We start from the raw sequence: 17,709 nt of genomic DNA, 5'->3' as shown, positions 1-17,709 counted from the left end.
AAGAAGCTGTGGTACGTTTGAGCGCCGTGACCCATTTCTTGCAGTTCCCTTTCCAAACGATGCGTCGGCGTTAACACTTTTATCTTAGGAAAGAGTTCCAAAACACGCGTCGTCTTACCGCTGCCTCCGGTACCGTACAGATAGGAGAAGCGTTGGTAAGATATCGGATCCTCTACGGAAGGCAAAGGTTCCTCAGTTGGTTCCACGCTACCGCGGAGGTGTTCTCCGTGATATTCTACGCGTTCTCTCCAAGCTTTTATCTCCTCATCTTTGACGCGCCATTGACCACTTTCCGCCAACTCATCTTCGGTGTAATACTCTTTCATCCTCTCCAAAACACATGGTTTCACATACAAAGAATCCGTAGCTACGCGTGGTACTTCCTCTTTGTCAAACCGCAGGAGCATTGCGAGGAGGTTAATATGCGCGTAAGAGAGCATGCTGGCACGCAGATGGTAATACTGTGGTCGATGGTCTTGGTAGTAACATAAAGCATTCCATTTACGAGTCTGCTCACCTTCTACTAAGTAGTCCCACTTCTCCACAGATACCATCGTTCCCTGGTCATGGGCACGTTTGATGAGGAAACTTAGTTCGCCTTCGTCCGTTATTAAACGTCGCTGCATGTGTTTCTCACCTTCCTTAGCGCCCTGGGTGAATTTACCTATGACAACGCGCGCTGTGGGGTTGTGCTCTGGTAACCATTTTGTAAAGGAGGAATGACATAGTATGGCTTCGTGTGCGGTGTATTTGAGCAACTTACGCTCTTCAAGGAATTTGAGGAGGGGTACGGGTATCCATTGCTTTTCCTGGAGATGCTTACCATACCACGCGTAAATTATTGGATGCAAGTCCTTTGCTAACTTCCACGTGGTCAATCTTACGAACCCCGTAGATGGGGCGTCGTAGTGGCCTGGTAAAGCTACGCGAAAGAACTGCGAGTCTAGATGCCCGTAACGGTCGTAATATTCCTTACAATCTCCCAAACCTTTGAAACTTGCGGGGTAACAATGTTTCATATCCAAGGAAACATACTCATCTTCGTCGTATTCCATATTCCACAAACCTCCATGACCGTGCTCCACGCATGCTTTGGCTATGTCTCCGAACTCCTTTGGGGTAGGTTTCCAACCATTCCTTTTCTTCGCTGCTAGAAAGTCTAAGCTACGACTGCTAAGGACCTCATCTGAGAAGTCTTCCCCTAAAGTTTCACAAGCACTTCGAATGCGTTGGTGTTCCACTTCAGGACGATACAGAGTACCATCTTGCGTCATAAATTGACTTCCTTCAGAATCCATCAACCAAATAGAATTCTCATGGACCAATTCTGCAAGTGGCGTGTTTTCGTCGATCTTTGTTTCCTTCTTCTTAGGAAATCTTAATTCTCTCCAAGCGTGTCCGTTGTGCTGGTAAATGACTATAGGAGCACCTCTACCTCCATACTTATGCGTACCAGGGTAAATAAACCCGTCCGTAATGTCTTTTACATGCATGCGCCTTTCTAACAGCACTTCTAACTTCTCAATGTTATCTATCGTCGATCCGGCATTATGAGTAGCTTTTTTCCATTTTCTGATGGATTCTCTTCTCTTTAACGTAAGCTTACCACCTCTAGAGGAATCCTTGAAGAATTCTCTTACCAACTTTCCAAGGCAGTTACCAGGATGTCGCATTGGTTTAAGCTTCTTAACGTCTGGTTTCTTGATCTCATAAGCACCATAAATTACCACCGTAACTGGGTAGGCAACTTCATAAAACAACATATCCACGCCTACCAACGCTCCTGGTCTCGTATGCTCATTTAAAATGAACAAGTTTTGCTTACCAGACGCTCTAATAGGATTCCTACCCTTTTCTATCGTCCATTCACCATCTAAATACTTTATAAACGTCAATTCCAAACGGTAATCTCCTTCAGGCATTAAGTTAATTATCCTCTCAGCTCTTTCTTCGTTCATAGTTTCATCCGTATTTCCCTCTGCAAATGTCGTGAAGGCGAAGTCAGCATCCAAACGATCCAACACCTGAGTTCGCAGCCTACGTACAGTCTTATTCCTAATGCTCCTGATAGCGTCCATCTATATCTAAGAAATATTTTAACCTTCGTTTACGACCTTACGCGGACGCATCCAATATTTCATAGGACGACGTCTAAAAGCTTTCTTGTCAACTCCTTTACGCATTCCTCACGCGTTGTCGTAGATAAACTCTTTACATTCATGCATCGTATATAAGACAAATATTTTAACTTAGTAACGCGGGGCACCGATAAAACCCGTAGAGAGCTTTTCAAATTGAATTACGCAGGCAATACCCATAGCGACCTTACGGGTAATACCCGCGGCCGGCGTATTGACGTGAGCGCGGGGAATACCCATGTGATTCCGGGGGGTGGCCGCGAGTCCCCCTACCTGCTGCTATATCCCATACATTGGCTCAGCCGTTGCCATGAACAAGAATTCAGTAATACTGATGTGCATGGTAAAGTTCTTAACTTATGATGCCGTAAAAGTTCGAATTTTCGGCATTATTTCTTGATCAATCAGTGCCAATCTCAAAACTGCACCAAATTGCTGCTTATCAGTTCAACTAAACAAAGTTCAAACCAGGACAATCCAGCTTTGACATTTCGTTATTTTACTGCCGTATCGTGATCAGCCGTTGCGGTTTTGTTGCTCGATCTCGATAAATAGTTGATCTATTTATTTACGTCGAAACCTACAAAACCTCCGGATAGCTGTATAAGTCAGGACATGCGCAGTGCTACCTCACAGACTGGAAAAGAAAAAAAGGATTTAAAGTTGCCAAGCTGACCTTAAGCTTCGATGGGGTCAATGGACCCGACTACAAATCTTAAGGACAATCACATAAGATATAATGATAAATGTTTAGTCAAAATTCAATCAGCTCAAATATTTTTTTCCTACAAGTCCAAGCAGCGCAGAAGCAAGATATGTCCAATGAAGAAACCTAAATGAAGTCTGTCCGATATAAGATCTAGATTTCCAGGTTTGTTAGCTCAAATAATTTTGCGTTCTCGATTGTTCGTAGTGCTGAATGTGGATTCTTTTCTCTTCTTTTTTAAGTCAATTCTTTTGAGAAATTGTATCATTATTAAAGCAGGTCTCTTCCTTCAAACTGTTATTTTAACTCTGAAATAGAAATAAGTGGTTACAATAGAGAACTTTAGCACGAAGTTCCTGCTATGCACCGCAAACCTCAAACTCAGTACAGTTCAATGTCAGGCGTTTTCCATCACACCTTCGACATTTAGCAAGGCTTCATAACGAAGATGTTACTGGAAGAGCCGCCATATTGAATTTCATTGATGCCCAGTGTTTCTAGCGGTAGTAGAGCAGAGCTTAACCTGATGCTAAATTTCTCTAATGCTAGCTTAATTCCTCGACAGCCCATTCGATTATAAAAAGATGAGCTCTAAATCGAAAAAGGTAAATATAATTAGTAAATAAAATGGTTAGCATGGATATCATATACGTCCCTGTCGGGATATAATATTTACACCAAAAACAACAACAACAACAACAAAAATCAAAAATCAAAATAAATCAAAATAAAGCCACGCTGAGGGGTAAGGAAAGGGAGGTGTAGGTGGGTTATGGCTTAAACTTTTCTAGATATAGTTTACAGTTTTTTCATATCGTATATATGTTCTTGATCCTGTTTTTTAAATTACTTTTAACTTTTACTTGAATGCCGCGGTATAATTTATCTAATCCTATCCTACATTCAAAATAAAAAGTTAATAAGTAATTTAATTTATGAAAACGTAACAATATTCATTGCAATCATCACCATAATTGTAGCTATTGTAAAATTACTTAACAGGTTGTGTATTCAATTTGTGAAGTAAATACAGTAAAATACTCTATTTCATGTCATAATTTTGTATTGTTTTATTGTATTGTATGAAAACATAACAATATTCATTGCAATCATCACCATAATTGTAGCTATTGTACAATTACTTAACAGGTTGTGTATTCAATTTGTGAAGTAAATACAATAAAATACTCTATTTCATGCCATAATTTTGTATTGTTTTGCGCGTCTTGGGGTTTAAGCTTCTTCATTTAAGAAGCATTGAGTTATCTGGCCAACACACTCCGCCATCTTGTTTCCTTAGCTCCAGTTTCATGCAAAACTATTTTGTATCAGGTCGATCGTCTTTCCTTGAACGTCGTACAGGAACTCGAACAATAGGTGACTTAATGTCAACGAAGCGGTCTGGCTACTCATTGGTAAGGTTGGCGACTGAGGGGTTTAGTGAAAGTCTTTTGGCATTTTTCCTTGCATTTCTCCTTATTATTTAACTTTTTCAGGGTATTTTAGTTTCTTCATTTTTCGTTTGAAAGGTTTGCCTGTAGCTATCAGGATTGGTTGAAATGGTTGACGGAGTTGTGTCTTTGTACATCAGCAAAAACAGCAGAAACACAATCAAGTTATTTCATGGTGCGGCTGGATTGTTTAGCAATGATTTTTTATGAGCAATGAGAAATGCCAAAACCATATTTACAAACACTTGGGATCTTGGATACGCTAGCTAGTAATATTAGCAGCATTGCTAACAATGATTTGTATTCGAGGTATCTAAGGTGGTATCTCATATGTGGTATTTTGCAAACTACACCTTTTGCTGTTCATTAACAGAAAATATACATTCATTCGTGCCAATAGTTTTATCAATAACGTGTAATGTACTTTCATCAACACCACAAGTAACATCATTAGCGCGGATCAACTTTCAATAACGATAATTGAATATGCGTGTACATTCATAGGCATCAATGGACAATCAATAACGCGTTTGCACATTCATATGCGCGGATTGTATTTTCTTGTGCGCGAAATTCAACTTCAATAACACCAAATGACAGACAATTGCATTTATGGACAATCATTTACCCAAAAGTGAAAATTCATTAATGCTATTAGCATAATCATTGACAATCTATAACGCGTTTGGACAATCATGAGGGTCAACGTTATATTCTATAGCGTGGTTCGACAAACATTTGCATGATTCGAATGAACAATAGGAGAAATAAAACAACCATTAGCGATGTTCTTTTTATCACTTTAAAACATATAAAGAACTCAGGAAACTGTCTCCATAATAGCGCCCGGGGGGGGGGGGGGGGGTGGGTGGGGGGGGTACTCCCATATATGGACTATACGGGGATGATCCGCTGAACAGGGTATGGTTTTTCGAGCTTCTTGTCGTAAACAGGGTATGCAATTTCACTCAAGTTCCAAGTTCTTCCTGAGTTTCCTGTCATATTCAGGGTTTCCACTTTTGTATTGACCGAAACTGGTTATTATGGTCTTTAAAAAACGATACGCGAGATGACATGATAATTGAAACTGGAACTCAGTGCAATAAATGATATCTTTTGTCATAAACAGGGTCTACAAATTCGATTTTTTTTGTCATAAACAGGGTACCCCTTTCAGAATCCCAGCGGAACACCCCTACCCAAATTCTGGCGGAGTACTCCCCCCCCCCCCCCCCCCCCCGGGTAATAGCGGCTGCATAGGAGAATAGCAATTAGCTCACTTAAAGACCCATTGCCACTTACCGTGATGCACCGCGGTCACAGATGAATTTCGTGGTCCATGAAATTCAAAGATTCATATATCGAATAATAACTTCATATTAAATCCTTTTCCGACATAGCACTAAGGCACAAAAATGATTCTTTTACATTATTTTACGGCTTTAAGGACTATTTATGAGTTTATTCAAAATGTTGGAATTGTTTTTCAGTGGAGACACGATTCAAAATGTAAATAAATTGTGATGCATCACGGTAAGTGGCAGTGGGTCTTTGAACCAGCAATCAAAGCCGACATCAGCCGTCCAGAGATCCAACAACATACGAACGATCGGGCTGAGGCAAGACGACAAGGGAATGCTCTAGGTCACTACAGAGCGCAGTTGCTAATGGAAGGGTTCCAGAGAAATGTGGCAACTATCACTATCGCTAAATGTGGTCAGTGGTTCAGATATATGCAAACGTATTTGCCACGATGCATCAATGGTGAAGAAATTGAAGGCTAAATTTTTTAAATCGCTAATGAATGTTTTATTTCTCTTATTGTTCATTCGAATCATGCAAATGTTTGTCGAACCACGCTATAGAATATAACGTTGACCCTCATGATTGTCCAAACGCGTTATAGATTGTCAATGATTATGCTAATAGCATTAATGAATTTTCACTTTTGGGTAAATGATTGTCCATAAATGCAATTGTTTGTCATTTGGTGTTATTGAAGTTGAATTTCGCGCACAGAAAAATACAATCCGCGCATATGAATGTACGAACGCGCTATTGATTGTCCATTGATGCCTATGAATGTACACGCATATTCAATTATCGTTATTGAAAGTTGATCCGCGCTAATGATGTTACTTGTGGTGTTGATGAAAGTACATTACACGTTATTAATACAACTCTTGGCCGAAATGAATGTACATTTTCTGTTAATGAACAGCAAAAGGTGTATTTTCGCAGTGACAGCTGACCTGTACATATTGTACAAGTACTTACACCAATGTTGCGTGATCACAGCGCATGCGCGCGCTTTTAAACAAGAAAAATATACATTATTATAATTTACTTTTAAGTGACTAGATGAAGACGAAAAACGACTAGTCATAAATCGCACACTGTTATCAATCATTTGCATTTTTGGGTTTGAAACTGTTTTGTTGGTGCACTAGCTTTTTACGTTAAGCTATCACGTGACAATACACTCCACACACGTCCTCTAAGTCATACCTACAGACTCGGCTAAGATGTTGGTTTTATTAAGAGGGAAATCAAGCTTAGAGACTGGAAAAAATTCTTCAACCCTTGTGGCAAGAAATAGAACGAAACAAGAAAATATTAACTGGTAACCATTGTGCGTGATGTTTTCTTGACTTTAACTGGCATAAGACACTATGACATATTGTATGATTTTTTTGCACGCTGCGTAGTCTTAAGATCTTGCTGTTAAGAAAGGAAATTGTGCATTTGGCATGAAGACAAATCAAAGTTGTTGCAGATTATTTTGAGTACTATACGAATTATTTTAAATTTGTGCCTTCTTGTAAGTTAGACATAATAATGACACTACAATCTAAAGTTGTGCTTGTAGTGTGACAAAAGATTGGCAGTTCAAGGACTGGACACAACAAGAGACAACATCACTCTTGGGCCAACAGAAGGTTTGTTTATCGTTTATTTAAACTCATCACACGTAGATGAGCTTGGCGTTGGTGCTTGGGTGGGAGGAGCCTCGGGAACTCGGCGGAGGTCAGCGGTAACTATGGCAACCCTGTCACCTCCAAATGATTCTCCAAGGTGCTTGGAGAGGAGGAACAGGAAGAAGGGCCTCCCACCACAATGATCCAAGCACCAACCCAAACTAAGGTCACTCCAGGAAATTAAGCTTGAGAAAGATAGCGCGAGATCGAGGCTAAGGATTCTGTAGGTGTCCGGATATAACTTTGATAAGCGTTACTAGTCCATCTGCCAAGGGTTTGGATCATGTGATCTGGAACACCATTGCGCGCTGCAACTGTGGCGGCTCCAATCCTGAAGCTATGGCTGGAAAAATTACCAGTCACTCCCGCACCAGCGAAAATATCCCTCAGCCACGACGTCAGCAACTCTCGAGACAATGGTTGGCCATTCTTTAATAAGAATAGTGGACCTGAAGCATTTCCTCTTTTATGCAGAAAATTGCAGTCACCGCACACAGTGGGGAGACGCCACAACCAATGTGAACATAGCACCCTGCGCGGAAAGGATCGGTTTTGGATGCTTTGATCCATACCCGTAAGCACGATGGTTGGTCCAAATTATCAAACGACAAGTCCGAGACCTGCAGGTGAATGGTGGGGTCGAAACTGGCCAAGCTGGAGACCGTAAACTCTGCCGATCGCAGGAAACCAAAGTATGCGAGCGTACATGACGACCAAAACATGGCATGGTCAAACGAGTCAATATCCAGGGCCTTGAAAATGGTGAGCATGAGAGCGTCGGTAATCGGTAGACGCTGTGAAAACTGGGACCCTTGGGAACGTTTAATGCCCCGAAAGACTTGATGCAGCCGCGGACAATTTACCAATGGATCTGCGTGACCCTGCTCGATGTGAAGGGCCCGAACCGCTGACAGGTAGACTTTAATAGACCGATGCTGAAGCGACTGTGCCAGAAACGTTACAAAAAGACATAAAGTTCTCTCATCTGCAGGTAAGACAGGAACTTTGCCAAGCTGATGGCAAAAATCAATAAATTTACGCTGAGCAGACGCGTAAGTGCGACGTGTGGTGGGAGCCAGGCCATTTAGGAGGAATTCCTGACACTGTTTCTTTAGAGTGGACTGGTCAAGTTGAGAAGAAGCTGATGCGGAATTGGAGTTGGGGATCGGTGTGCTGAAGGAGCCAAACGCCTGAACTCCTGCCAACGAAAACGGGATAAGGCATCAGCGATTGCATTGTGGACGCCGGGTATGTGGAGCGACGAAAAGGAAAAGTTAAAGCGCGCTGCCGCTAGCAACAGACTGCGCAACAGCCGCATCAGGTCGGGGACTTTAGAAGTCCTGCCGTTCAGCATGAACACCACAGCCTCGTTGTCGGAACGAAAGATGACATGCTTTTTGGACCACTGATGGCCCCACACATGCGCGGCTAGAACGATCGGAAAGAGTTCCTTATATGCAATAGATTGAGAACCCTGCTTCTCCAACCAGACACCGTTGAACCACGCTTGGTCCAGAAAAGCTCCATAACCAATTGCTCCTGAGGCGTCCGATACCACCTGGGTATCGCCTACGACTGGGATACCAGGATACAGCCAAAAAGAAACCCCGTGCCACGTAGAGAGGAACTGGTGCCACCAGTCTAAGTCGCGATGGAACTCGCAATTCAGACGTATAGGATGGTCTCGCTTGCGGAAACAGCCTAGCAGGTCAATCATGCGCCGTATAAACGTGCGACCAGGCCCCACCACCTTCGCTGCGTGGTGGAGGTGGCCAATCAACGATTCTAGGTGATGTCTATTACACCAGCGTCGCGACCGCCAGGTAGCAATCAATAGTTTAAGGTTGCATAACTTATCTGCTGGCAAACGAGCAATTTGGTTCACTGAGTCCAATTCGATGCCTAAAACAACCAGGGTAGTATCAGGGCCTATGCATTTGTCGGGATGTAGCGGAACACCTAGAGTGCGGCATACTTGACGTGACTTAGCTAGGTTAACTGCGCAGGCGTCAGTGTTAGGAGGGCCCGCCATGATAAAATCATCAAGATAATGAACGAGATTGCTAACTTGGTAATTGTTCACCAAAATCCACTCTATCATCGAGGCTACCGCATTGAAAATAAACGGGGCTGATCGAAGACCAAAAGGTAACGCTAAGTCAACGTAATACTTTCCGCGCCACTTCATACCGAGAAGGTACCTGTCAGAAGGATGAACCGGAATATTACGGTAGGCCGATTCGACGTCGAACTTTGCCATCAGTGCTCCGGTACCAAGGCTAGAGATCATCCGAATGATTTGATCAACCCTGACATACTGAAGGGTAAAAGCCTCGCGGTCGATACCATCGTTCACGCTAAGTCCCCTGGGAGATGAAAGGTCGACTATGAGCCTCCATTTTCCAGGCTGGCCACGCTTAGGTATCACCCCAAAGCTGCTGACGTGCAGGTCAGGAAGGGGAGGTTCGGAGAAGGGGCCCGCGACCCTGTTCGACCTGACCTCGTTTTGCAGATACGAATCAATCACCTGAGGGTTGTGGATAGCGGTTTCCTTGTTACTCTTGGCCGATCTTAAAGAGCTGAGTTGACTTTGGAATCCAACTTTGAAACCATATCGAATCCCACTTAAAACATAAGCCACTTCAATCTGGTCTGGGTGTGATAGCAACTCTTGGGAAAACCACTCAACACTAAGGGGCGTGACGTCAGATACCAACGGGAGGTTAAGCATAGCTGAAAGAAGATACAATACGACCGTGAAAATAATAGTGACCGGCAGATGTTCCGAACTGCTCACACGACTTAAAAAGAGATACGTGAGGCGATAAACGACGAGTAAAGCTAATTACCCTAGATAGGAACTTAGACGGGGTAAAATTACATGCACATAGACATAATATATCGAGAGTAAAGTATATGCTATGGGAGGGGGAGGACCCACTCTGGCGATAACACGGGACTCGAAAAGAACGAAAAATTAGCAAAATAAACGCGTAAGAGGGTCCCGACGTAAAGCTTGAAATGCTGTTGCGATAGCATACAAAGGGACCTACAGAGACAGCTAGAAGACGGCTTAATTGTCCTAATAACGCCGCAGCCAATCATAGAGGCCAGACTGACAGCAAAGCTAATTTCTTAAGGGCCTGGTTACGCGAAAAGATTGTATCAAGGTTTTGTAAATATAACGCGCTAAAAGATATGACAGCATAGAGAGATAACACAAAGTCCTAGCACGAAAGGGTTTTTTTTTTTTTTTTTTTTTAATATATATATATATATGTATATATATCATATGCAATGAAATACCAGTGACATTGTCTGCGTTTCTTATAAAGCCTAGCATGCAGAAAAGAAATAACGACGGCACGAAATGTCCCGAGCCCATTGAAACGTTCCAGACAATTGACAATACACAATCTAAATGCACTTGAACTGTCTAGACAAGATTACGAGCGAAAATTATAGAGTGCTATACAAGATAGCTAAAGCTAAAGAACAAATTAAACGGAACAGTTTTTTTTTTTTTTTGGTAAGAACCATAAGTATAACATAAAGTACTAGCGTGCTTGGATTAGCGGCGCTTAGACCTGTGAAGTTCCCCCGACGACTCGGCAAACGTGGATTTCCGTTTGGACTCCGAAGACTCGTCGGTCCCACTCGGGCAATCTACCAAGCGATGGCGGCCAGAACATGAAGAGCACTTGTGTGCGAAGCGGCAGCCACTATAACGCGAAGAACACTGCCCCCGATTCCAAGAACGGCATATGGTGTCGCTATTGGATGAGCCCTTGGGTTCTGCTCCTTCAGCAGCTGTAGCACTGAGAGCGCGTGGGACAGATCCCGCGGTGTGGAAACTGTAGAGCTGGCTATTGATGTGCGACCAGTCTGTGAGTTTGCTTGCTGCTGCGTGCTCACGAAAAGCCTTATCGTAAGACAGCCAAGCCCGGCCGCTAAACTGGCGATAGGTTCGCAGAATAAGCAGCTTGTAGAGCAAAAGATCTTTCCAGCGATTGGGAAAATAAGAAGTCAGCACGAGCGAGTAAATGCTGAACGCCTCGACCCACGTCATTATGTCCTCTACCTTTCGCCGCTGGCGCTTGGGCGTAGAGGTCAAAACGATGCGACCATCAAAGAAGAGTTGGGGCTCGTTTTCCGTCTCCACCAGGTTAGGAGAAATGAGATCGCTCATGTCGACGAACTTGCCACTGATGATCTGGGTAACCAGCTTTGCGGGAACGGGAGAGCAACCTGGGCCAACGATAAAAGGCTGATGCAAGACCGCCGAAACAGATGGCAATGATGGCGCCCAAACCGACGAGACGGAGCTCGGCACAGATGCTGAGAAAGCTAGCGTAGCGCTCGTGTCAGCCAATGACTGCGATGGTAGCGTAAAAGTGCTGGCGAATGAAGGTACAGGTAAAATAGACGTACCTGTAGCGTCCTGCGTAGCAGAAACCACTGCGGAGGTGGAAGAAGTTGGCAGTGCAGGCTGTGAAGAATAAGGTGGCGAGGAGGACGAGTTTCCTGACCCATTTGCAGAGGATGCCTCCAAAACCGCTTGAACAACCTCCCGGATAATCTCCTGCCGGTCTTCTGCAGAGAGTACGGCCGTACTACTTCGTGTAGCCCGAGACATAACGAGAGTATAGCGTAAAAACAATTAGCGTTGGTGTAGCGTACAAACTGCGTAAGCTAGCGTTAGCGATATGAGATATCGCATAGCGTTAGCGAAATCGGATAGCACCCGATGCAAGCTTCGTCCCCAGATACCATCTGTTCATCATTCATCTCATTGCGTGAGACATTAATTTGCTTATCAGATGGCCGCGAAGCTATAGCCTTTTGATGACAGATACTTGCGATAACAGGCACCTTAGTTCAAGTCTAACTTTGCTTAAATATTTTATTTAACCACATTTATAGTCTTTATTAACCCAACAACCAAAGGAAAATAAACAAAATAAATAATGATAATACTGATGATGAATAAACATATAATTGTGCAATGCCTCATGAAAACGTATTACAAAAGAAATCGCTAGGCTTTGGGACATAAAAAGCCAAAAGAAAAAAAATTGAAAGAAAGGTTAGTTGATGTTTGAAAAATCCTCATATATTCGCAAAAAAAAAAAAAAAAGAAAGTACAAAGTTAATAAATCATTTAGCCATAATTTCTGTAGTGCAATAACCAATACCTCCAAACATTTAATAATTTTTGATCCCATTTCTTATGCGTGCTTATAGTTTGCTCTGTCTGGGATTCTATCCACCAAGAACTCCACTTTTGCAAGAATCACATCAACTTTTCTCTCAAGGCTGTCCATTCTCTGGTCCATGGTCCTGTTGAAATTCATCAAATCTTCTGCACTTTTTGCTTTAACCAACTGCTTTCTCCATTTTCTCAATCCCGTCAAAAGAAATAGAATCAGTATAGCGATAGCTGCTGGGATTGGTTTGTTGGCAACAAGAGAGCCAATCCACATGCATAAACCAATGAAAAATGCAAGCCGTCGAACACACCAGACTGGGCCAAATATGGAATGAACCAAAAATGAGCTGGACATGAGGAGAAAGAACTTGTTGTAGAATAATCTTGTGAGGGAGATGACACCCATCACAATCCACAGGCCAAACAGGATAAGAGAAATTAACTTGTGACGACTTGCTGTTACATGATGAGGAAGCAAAGAATCTATGGAAATAAATATAGAGATAATTATTTTAATAAAAGGTTTTATATTTTTGAACATTGTTTATTATTGTAGTACTTTTGACACTGCCCTTTATTACGGCATCATCATGAAGCATCATCATCAAAGCAGATCCAGGATTTTGTTCAGCGGGGTGCTGCGCACAAAGTTAACTCAAGAATCAAAAGGAAAAAACCAGTATTGGATATTTCGAAGTAGGGGCACAAAGTTGAACCAGGGGGGTGTGCACCCCCTGCACCCCCTGGATCTGCCCCTGATCATGACTATCATCACAATCACTTAATCACTACTACCATCATCATCACAGTAAGCATCGAGAGGGAGGGGCTGAGAGGCTACAATCCTATGACTTTTTGCTGAATTAATACAATATATTATCATTTCTCAGCCCCCAACTTAGTATGACTTATACATAAAAAAATACTTTCCAATCAAAGTCCCCCCATCCCCCTTTAGGATGCTTTAGAGTAATTTAATTATCATCAACATCATTACTACCATCATAATATTCATCACCATCATCATAAATTAATTATCAAATCTCTATCATTATCTGACTGAAAAAGTGATTTTACAGCAAAATACAAATAAAATGTTTTTAAACCTGTCTAAATGCTCCATTTTGCCCCCCTGTGTGAGCTTTGGAAATGGTGATAAAGTCAGAAAGTTTGCATCTTTAGCAGCAAAATAAAAATTTCATTGATTAATTTTTTTTCAAATAATTATTTACTTTATTCAAGTTTTATAGAGTCAATAATTTTGCTGCATTATTAATTAATTGAAGCTTAAGCAGATTAAGATTACATCCTTTCTTTAGTTTAATAACTTTTTATAAAAGGCCCACTACGTACAGATTTTCTTAAAATTCTATTGCCAATTTATACTCTTACCTTCAGTATATGACATTGCATTTTTGTGAACACCTTCCAGCGCATCCACGATATTTTGACCAAACTGTTTGCCTAATGGCGTCAAAACTTGAGATATCGAGCTGGACATCTTGGAGAGAATGGCTGAAACTCTTGTGACATCTTTTCCTAAGTCTTGTGCGCAGTAGTCTCGGGTTTTTACCGCGATGTGCGACAAAAATTGAATAAACTTTGGTAAGACATTATAAATAAGACGAAATACGCCGGCAGGAATCTCTGGATAGTGAATAGCAGTGTAAAGGGCGACCAGGGCCAGAATAGAGTAAAAAGCAACTTTTCGGGTGTAACGGCTTGGGGTCACCCTTGCTGTCAACTAGACCCGCGGTTACGCCGCTTGGGGAGAAAGGCTTAAACACTGTAATCCACACTCGATTCTTTATTGCAATAATGTTGGATCACGTAAAAACTAAAACATAATACAAAGGACATAAATAACTAACTATAATCGACTGTAATCGGGTTCCTAAACTAGAATCACATGCGTAAACTTTGGTAACATTGTATAAGTTTGGTTCTTTAAATCATAACAAATTTGTATACGTCGAAGTATGAATCTAAAGATATTGATGGGTTTCTTCCGTAATCAGGTATAGGTGATTGTAAATGATCATGTAACACTACGTATATATATGATATAAAAGGAGGGAAAATAAGAAGGATAACATAGTACATACCTCTTTCCTCCCGTACAGTATTCGATCTAAAGCCACGAGGCTGAAACATCATACTACGCTAATAGTAATTGACGAAGTGACGTAATCGAATAAACAACAAATCATTTACATGGCTCCCCTAAATTGATCCTTCAATTTATAATCAGTGACAATGATCTCAAAAATTAACGTATAGTAATGTCTCTTCCAGCGATTAATAGTGTCCTTTAAACCGATAAACAAAACAAAACAAAATGTGATAAAGAGCAATAAATGAGATAATATTCAATCTAAAATTGTTCATGAATTAGCTTGTTTTGCTGCTAGGCTCCTCTGGTGGGGAATTCCCCGTACTGTGGCAGCGGGATACTCATCACTGTTCATTTTGGCGTACGAGCAGCACTAGCTTGTGGATAGGACGATCAAGATAGGTAGGTGCGTTTATCTTGTTTTCTTTGGAGTTGTCTGCCATCTTCAATCGTACCTTTCTGACTAGACCATCATCACTGGGGAATGTCTGTGCTATTCGAGCTAGGCGCCACTGCGATCTGGATTGGTTTTCGTTCTTCAGGATCACGACGTCTCCAATTTCTAGGTTCGTCCTTGGACGCTCCCATTTCTGTCTCTCTTGCAAGGCATAGAGGAAGTCCTTGCGCCATCTAGTCCAAAACTGATTGGCCAAATGCTGCACCCGCACCCAACGTTTCCTTGAGTACAGGTCCGCCTGTTGAAAGTTACCTGGGGAGGGAGGACTATTTTGGATTTCTGTGTTAGCAATTGGTTTGGCGTGAGTACTTCCACGGAGTCTGAAGGTGAACTTCCAGGTGTAGTCAATGGACGGCAGTTTACGATAGATTCTGCCTCCACCATTAATGTTCTCAGCGATTCGTCGTCTAGTTGGGTTTCGTGGCTGCGGAGCAACGTCGTCAGCACGCTTCTGACAGTGCGAATCTGTCGCTCCCATACTCCGCCCATGTGACTGGCATGGGGCACGTTTGGTTTGAAGTGCACCCAGTCACACTCATCCTTCAGTAGTTTGGACCTTATCCTGTCGTGTTGTAGTTCTGCCATTGCAGCGTGTAGTTCGTTCCTTGCTCCCATGAGGTTAGTCCCTTGATCAGATCTGAGTTGGCGCACCGGACCTCTTCTACCCACGAAGCGACGGTAGGCATTCATGAACGAATCGGCTGTTAGCGACGACGCTGTCTCTAAATGGATCGCCCGAGAGTTCATGCAAGTAAAGAGTACGCCATAGCGTTTCAGCTCCTTTCTGCCTTCCTTTATGAGCCAAGGTCCGAAGTAGTCAACGGCACTGTATGTAAAGGGAGGTGCCTCCTTTACTCTATCGTCTGGCAAGTCCGCCATTTTTTGTTGTTCCAGAGCACCTCTTGACCGTCGGCATATGACGCATTTGGACAGCTGATGTCCACCGACGGAAGCACCGCCAATTATCCAATATCCTGACGCTCGAATTTCAGCGTGTGTTGTTGTACGACCTTGATGGCTTATCCTGGTAAGGAAATGTCTGACAACCAATTCCGTGACATGACCCTTCTTTGGTAGGATAGCCGGATGCTTGGTATTAAACGCTACATCTTTGTTGCTTAATCTTCCGCCGACTCTTAGAACGCCTTCCGTGTCGATGAAGGGATCGAGTCGATATATAGGGCTGCTCTTCTTCACTGTGGCTGGTTCCTTGCCTTGATTACGTAGGGTCTCAATTTCTTCTTGAAAGTTGCTCAACTGTTCTGCGCGAATTATTTCCGATTCTGCAAGCTTAATGGCCTTGACATCCACGTTTGGCTTATCGTTGGCCTCGTTCCTTGATCTGAGCTTGATTCTCTGTTGGAATTTAGTGATGGCAGCAATACCGTTCCTGACTTGATGCCAGTCTGAGAAGCGTTTGACGCGGTCCAGTAGGCTAAACTGTTATTTTACCTTGACGCGGAATACGGACGCTCTTTTAACTTCAGGATCATCGGCAGGGATATCCAGGACCACTGGACCATCTGCTGGGTTTTCTATGTCATTCCAGAGAAAATCTGGTCCGTTCCATCATCTTGAGTTGTTGATCAACTGTTGCGCTCCCATACCACGTGACGCTTCGTCCGCTGGATTCTCCGCTGTCTAGACGTACTTCCATTGAGCTGGTGTGGTGCGATCTCTTATCTGTTGTACTCGATTGGCGACGTATGTATGGAACCTGCGGGCATCGTTGCCGATGTACCCGAGCACCACTTTGCTGTCAGAGTAGAATGTTTCTGGGATGGTGCTGTAGGCAAGTTCTTTCTTTAGGAACGCGCTGATGTTCACGGACACTAAGGCTGCCGCGAGCTCTAATCTTGGGACCGTCACTGGCTTTAGAGGCGTCATGCGAGATTTCGCCATGGCTAGACTACAGTGTATCTCGCCCTTGTGATTCCTTAACTTCAAATAGGAGCATTGGCCATATCCACCAAGGCTGGCATCGGAGAAACTGTGGAGCTCAGCAGACTCGATCGTTCCAAAGTTGGTCGGTTTATAACATCGCGGGATCTTGAGATCCTTCAGGTGGTGCAGGTCATCCCTCCATTTCTCCCATTCGACTTGTAGCTCGTCCGATAGCCTTTCATCCCATCCCAGATTTTCCTTGCACATCTGCTGCAGAATTTTCTTGCCCTTGAAAACGAATGGTGAGACTAATCCCAGGGGATCAAATACGGAACTCACCGTGGATAGTATCAATCGTCTTGTGAGTGGCTTGTCCTTAAGCTCTATACGGAACTGGAACTGGTCGGATTCCACGCACCACTGCACGCCTAAGGCTCTTTCTATCGGCAAGGCCTCGCACTTGAGGTCAATTTCTTGGATGTTCTTAGCGCGTTGTTCTGTTGGTAGGCCTTCGAGGACTTCCTTGCTGTTGCAGGTGAACTTGTGGAGGTTAAAGCCTCCCATCTGGTACATTGCCTTTGTTTTCGTTATGAGCTCATTTGCTTCTTTAACTGTTTCCACGGACTTTAGACCATCATCGACGTAGAAGTCGTTGCGCACGAAGTCGGCAACTTCGTTTCCGAACTCCTCTTCATGATCATCGGCAGTTCTCTTCAGTGCGAAGTTTGAACATGCTGGGGAGGATGTTGCTCCGAACAGGTGCACGGCCATTC

At 43.0% G+C, this 17,709-nt stretch overlaps 1 protein-coding gene, 1 long non-coding RNA gene and 1 pseudogene across 2 annotated transcripts; 1 reads left to right on the top strand and 2 right to left on the bottom strand.

Annotated features, from left to right (window-relative positions):
- The first annotated feature begins 2,432 nt into the window (after nt 1-2,432).
- LOC116308939 (uncharacterized) lies at nt 2,433-7,231 on the top strand. Its single transcript, XR_016119132.1, has 3 exons — nt 2,433-3,449; nt 4,177-4,259; nt 7,153-7,231. It is a non-coding gene; the product is annotated as an uncharacterized LOC116308939 (long non-coding RNA).
- A 24-nt stretch (nt 7,232-7,255) lies between these two features.
- Nucleotides 7,256-11,927, bottom strand: LOC148912735 (uncharacterized; annotated as a pseudogene).
- Nucleotides 11,928-15,157: 3,230 nt separating this feature from the next.
- On the bottom strand, nt 15,158-17,707 carry LOC148912734 (uncharacterized). The gene is made up of 2 exons (XM_089026829.1): nt 16,704-17,707; nt 15,158-16,487 (listed from the first exon to the last, which is right to left on the bottom strand). Exons 1-2 carry the CDS (start codon nt 17,705-17,707, stop codon nt 15,158-15,160), a joined length of 2,334 nt encoding a protein of 777 aa, XP_088882955.1.
- Nucleotides 17,708-17,709: the final 2 nt, after the last annotated feature.

Source organism: Actinia tenebrosa, unplaced genomic scaffold (assembly GCF_029948245.1).
Source record: "Actinia tenebrosa isolate PJP-AT-01 unplaced genomic scaffold, QUT_ActTen_1.0 PGA_scaffold10__47_contigs__length_13832649, whole genome shotgun sequence".
NCBI classification, from domain to species: domain Eukaryota; kingdom Metazoa; phylum Cnidaria; class Anthozoa; order Actiniaria; family Actiniidae; genus Actinia; species Actinia tenebrosa.
Note: the sequence above shows the minus strand (reverse complement) of the source record. Positions and strands in the feature narration are given on the sequence as shown.

What these genes read in the sequence shown, in the direction of transcription:
- LOC148912734 (XM_089026829.1), bottom strand. Translation starts at nt 17,707, where the DNA reads ATGGCCGTGCACCTGTTCGGAGCAACATCCTCCCCAGCATGTTCAAAC. An exon ending in ACCACACCAGCTCAATGGAA is followed by an intron (nt 16,488 to 16,703) that starts GTACGTCTAGAC and finishes ATAACAGTTTAG; the next exon opens with CCTACTGGACCGCGTCAAAC.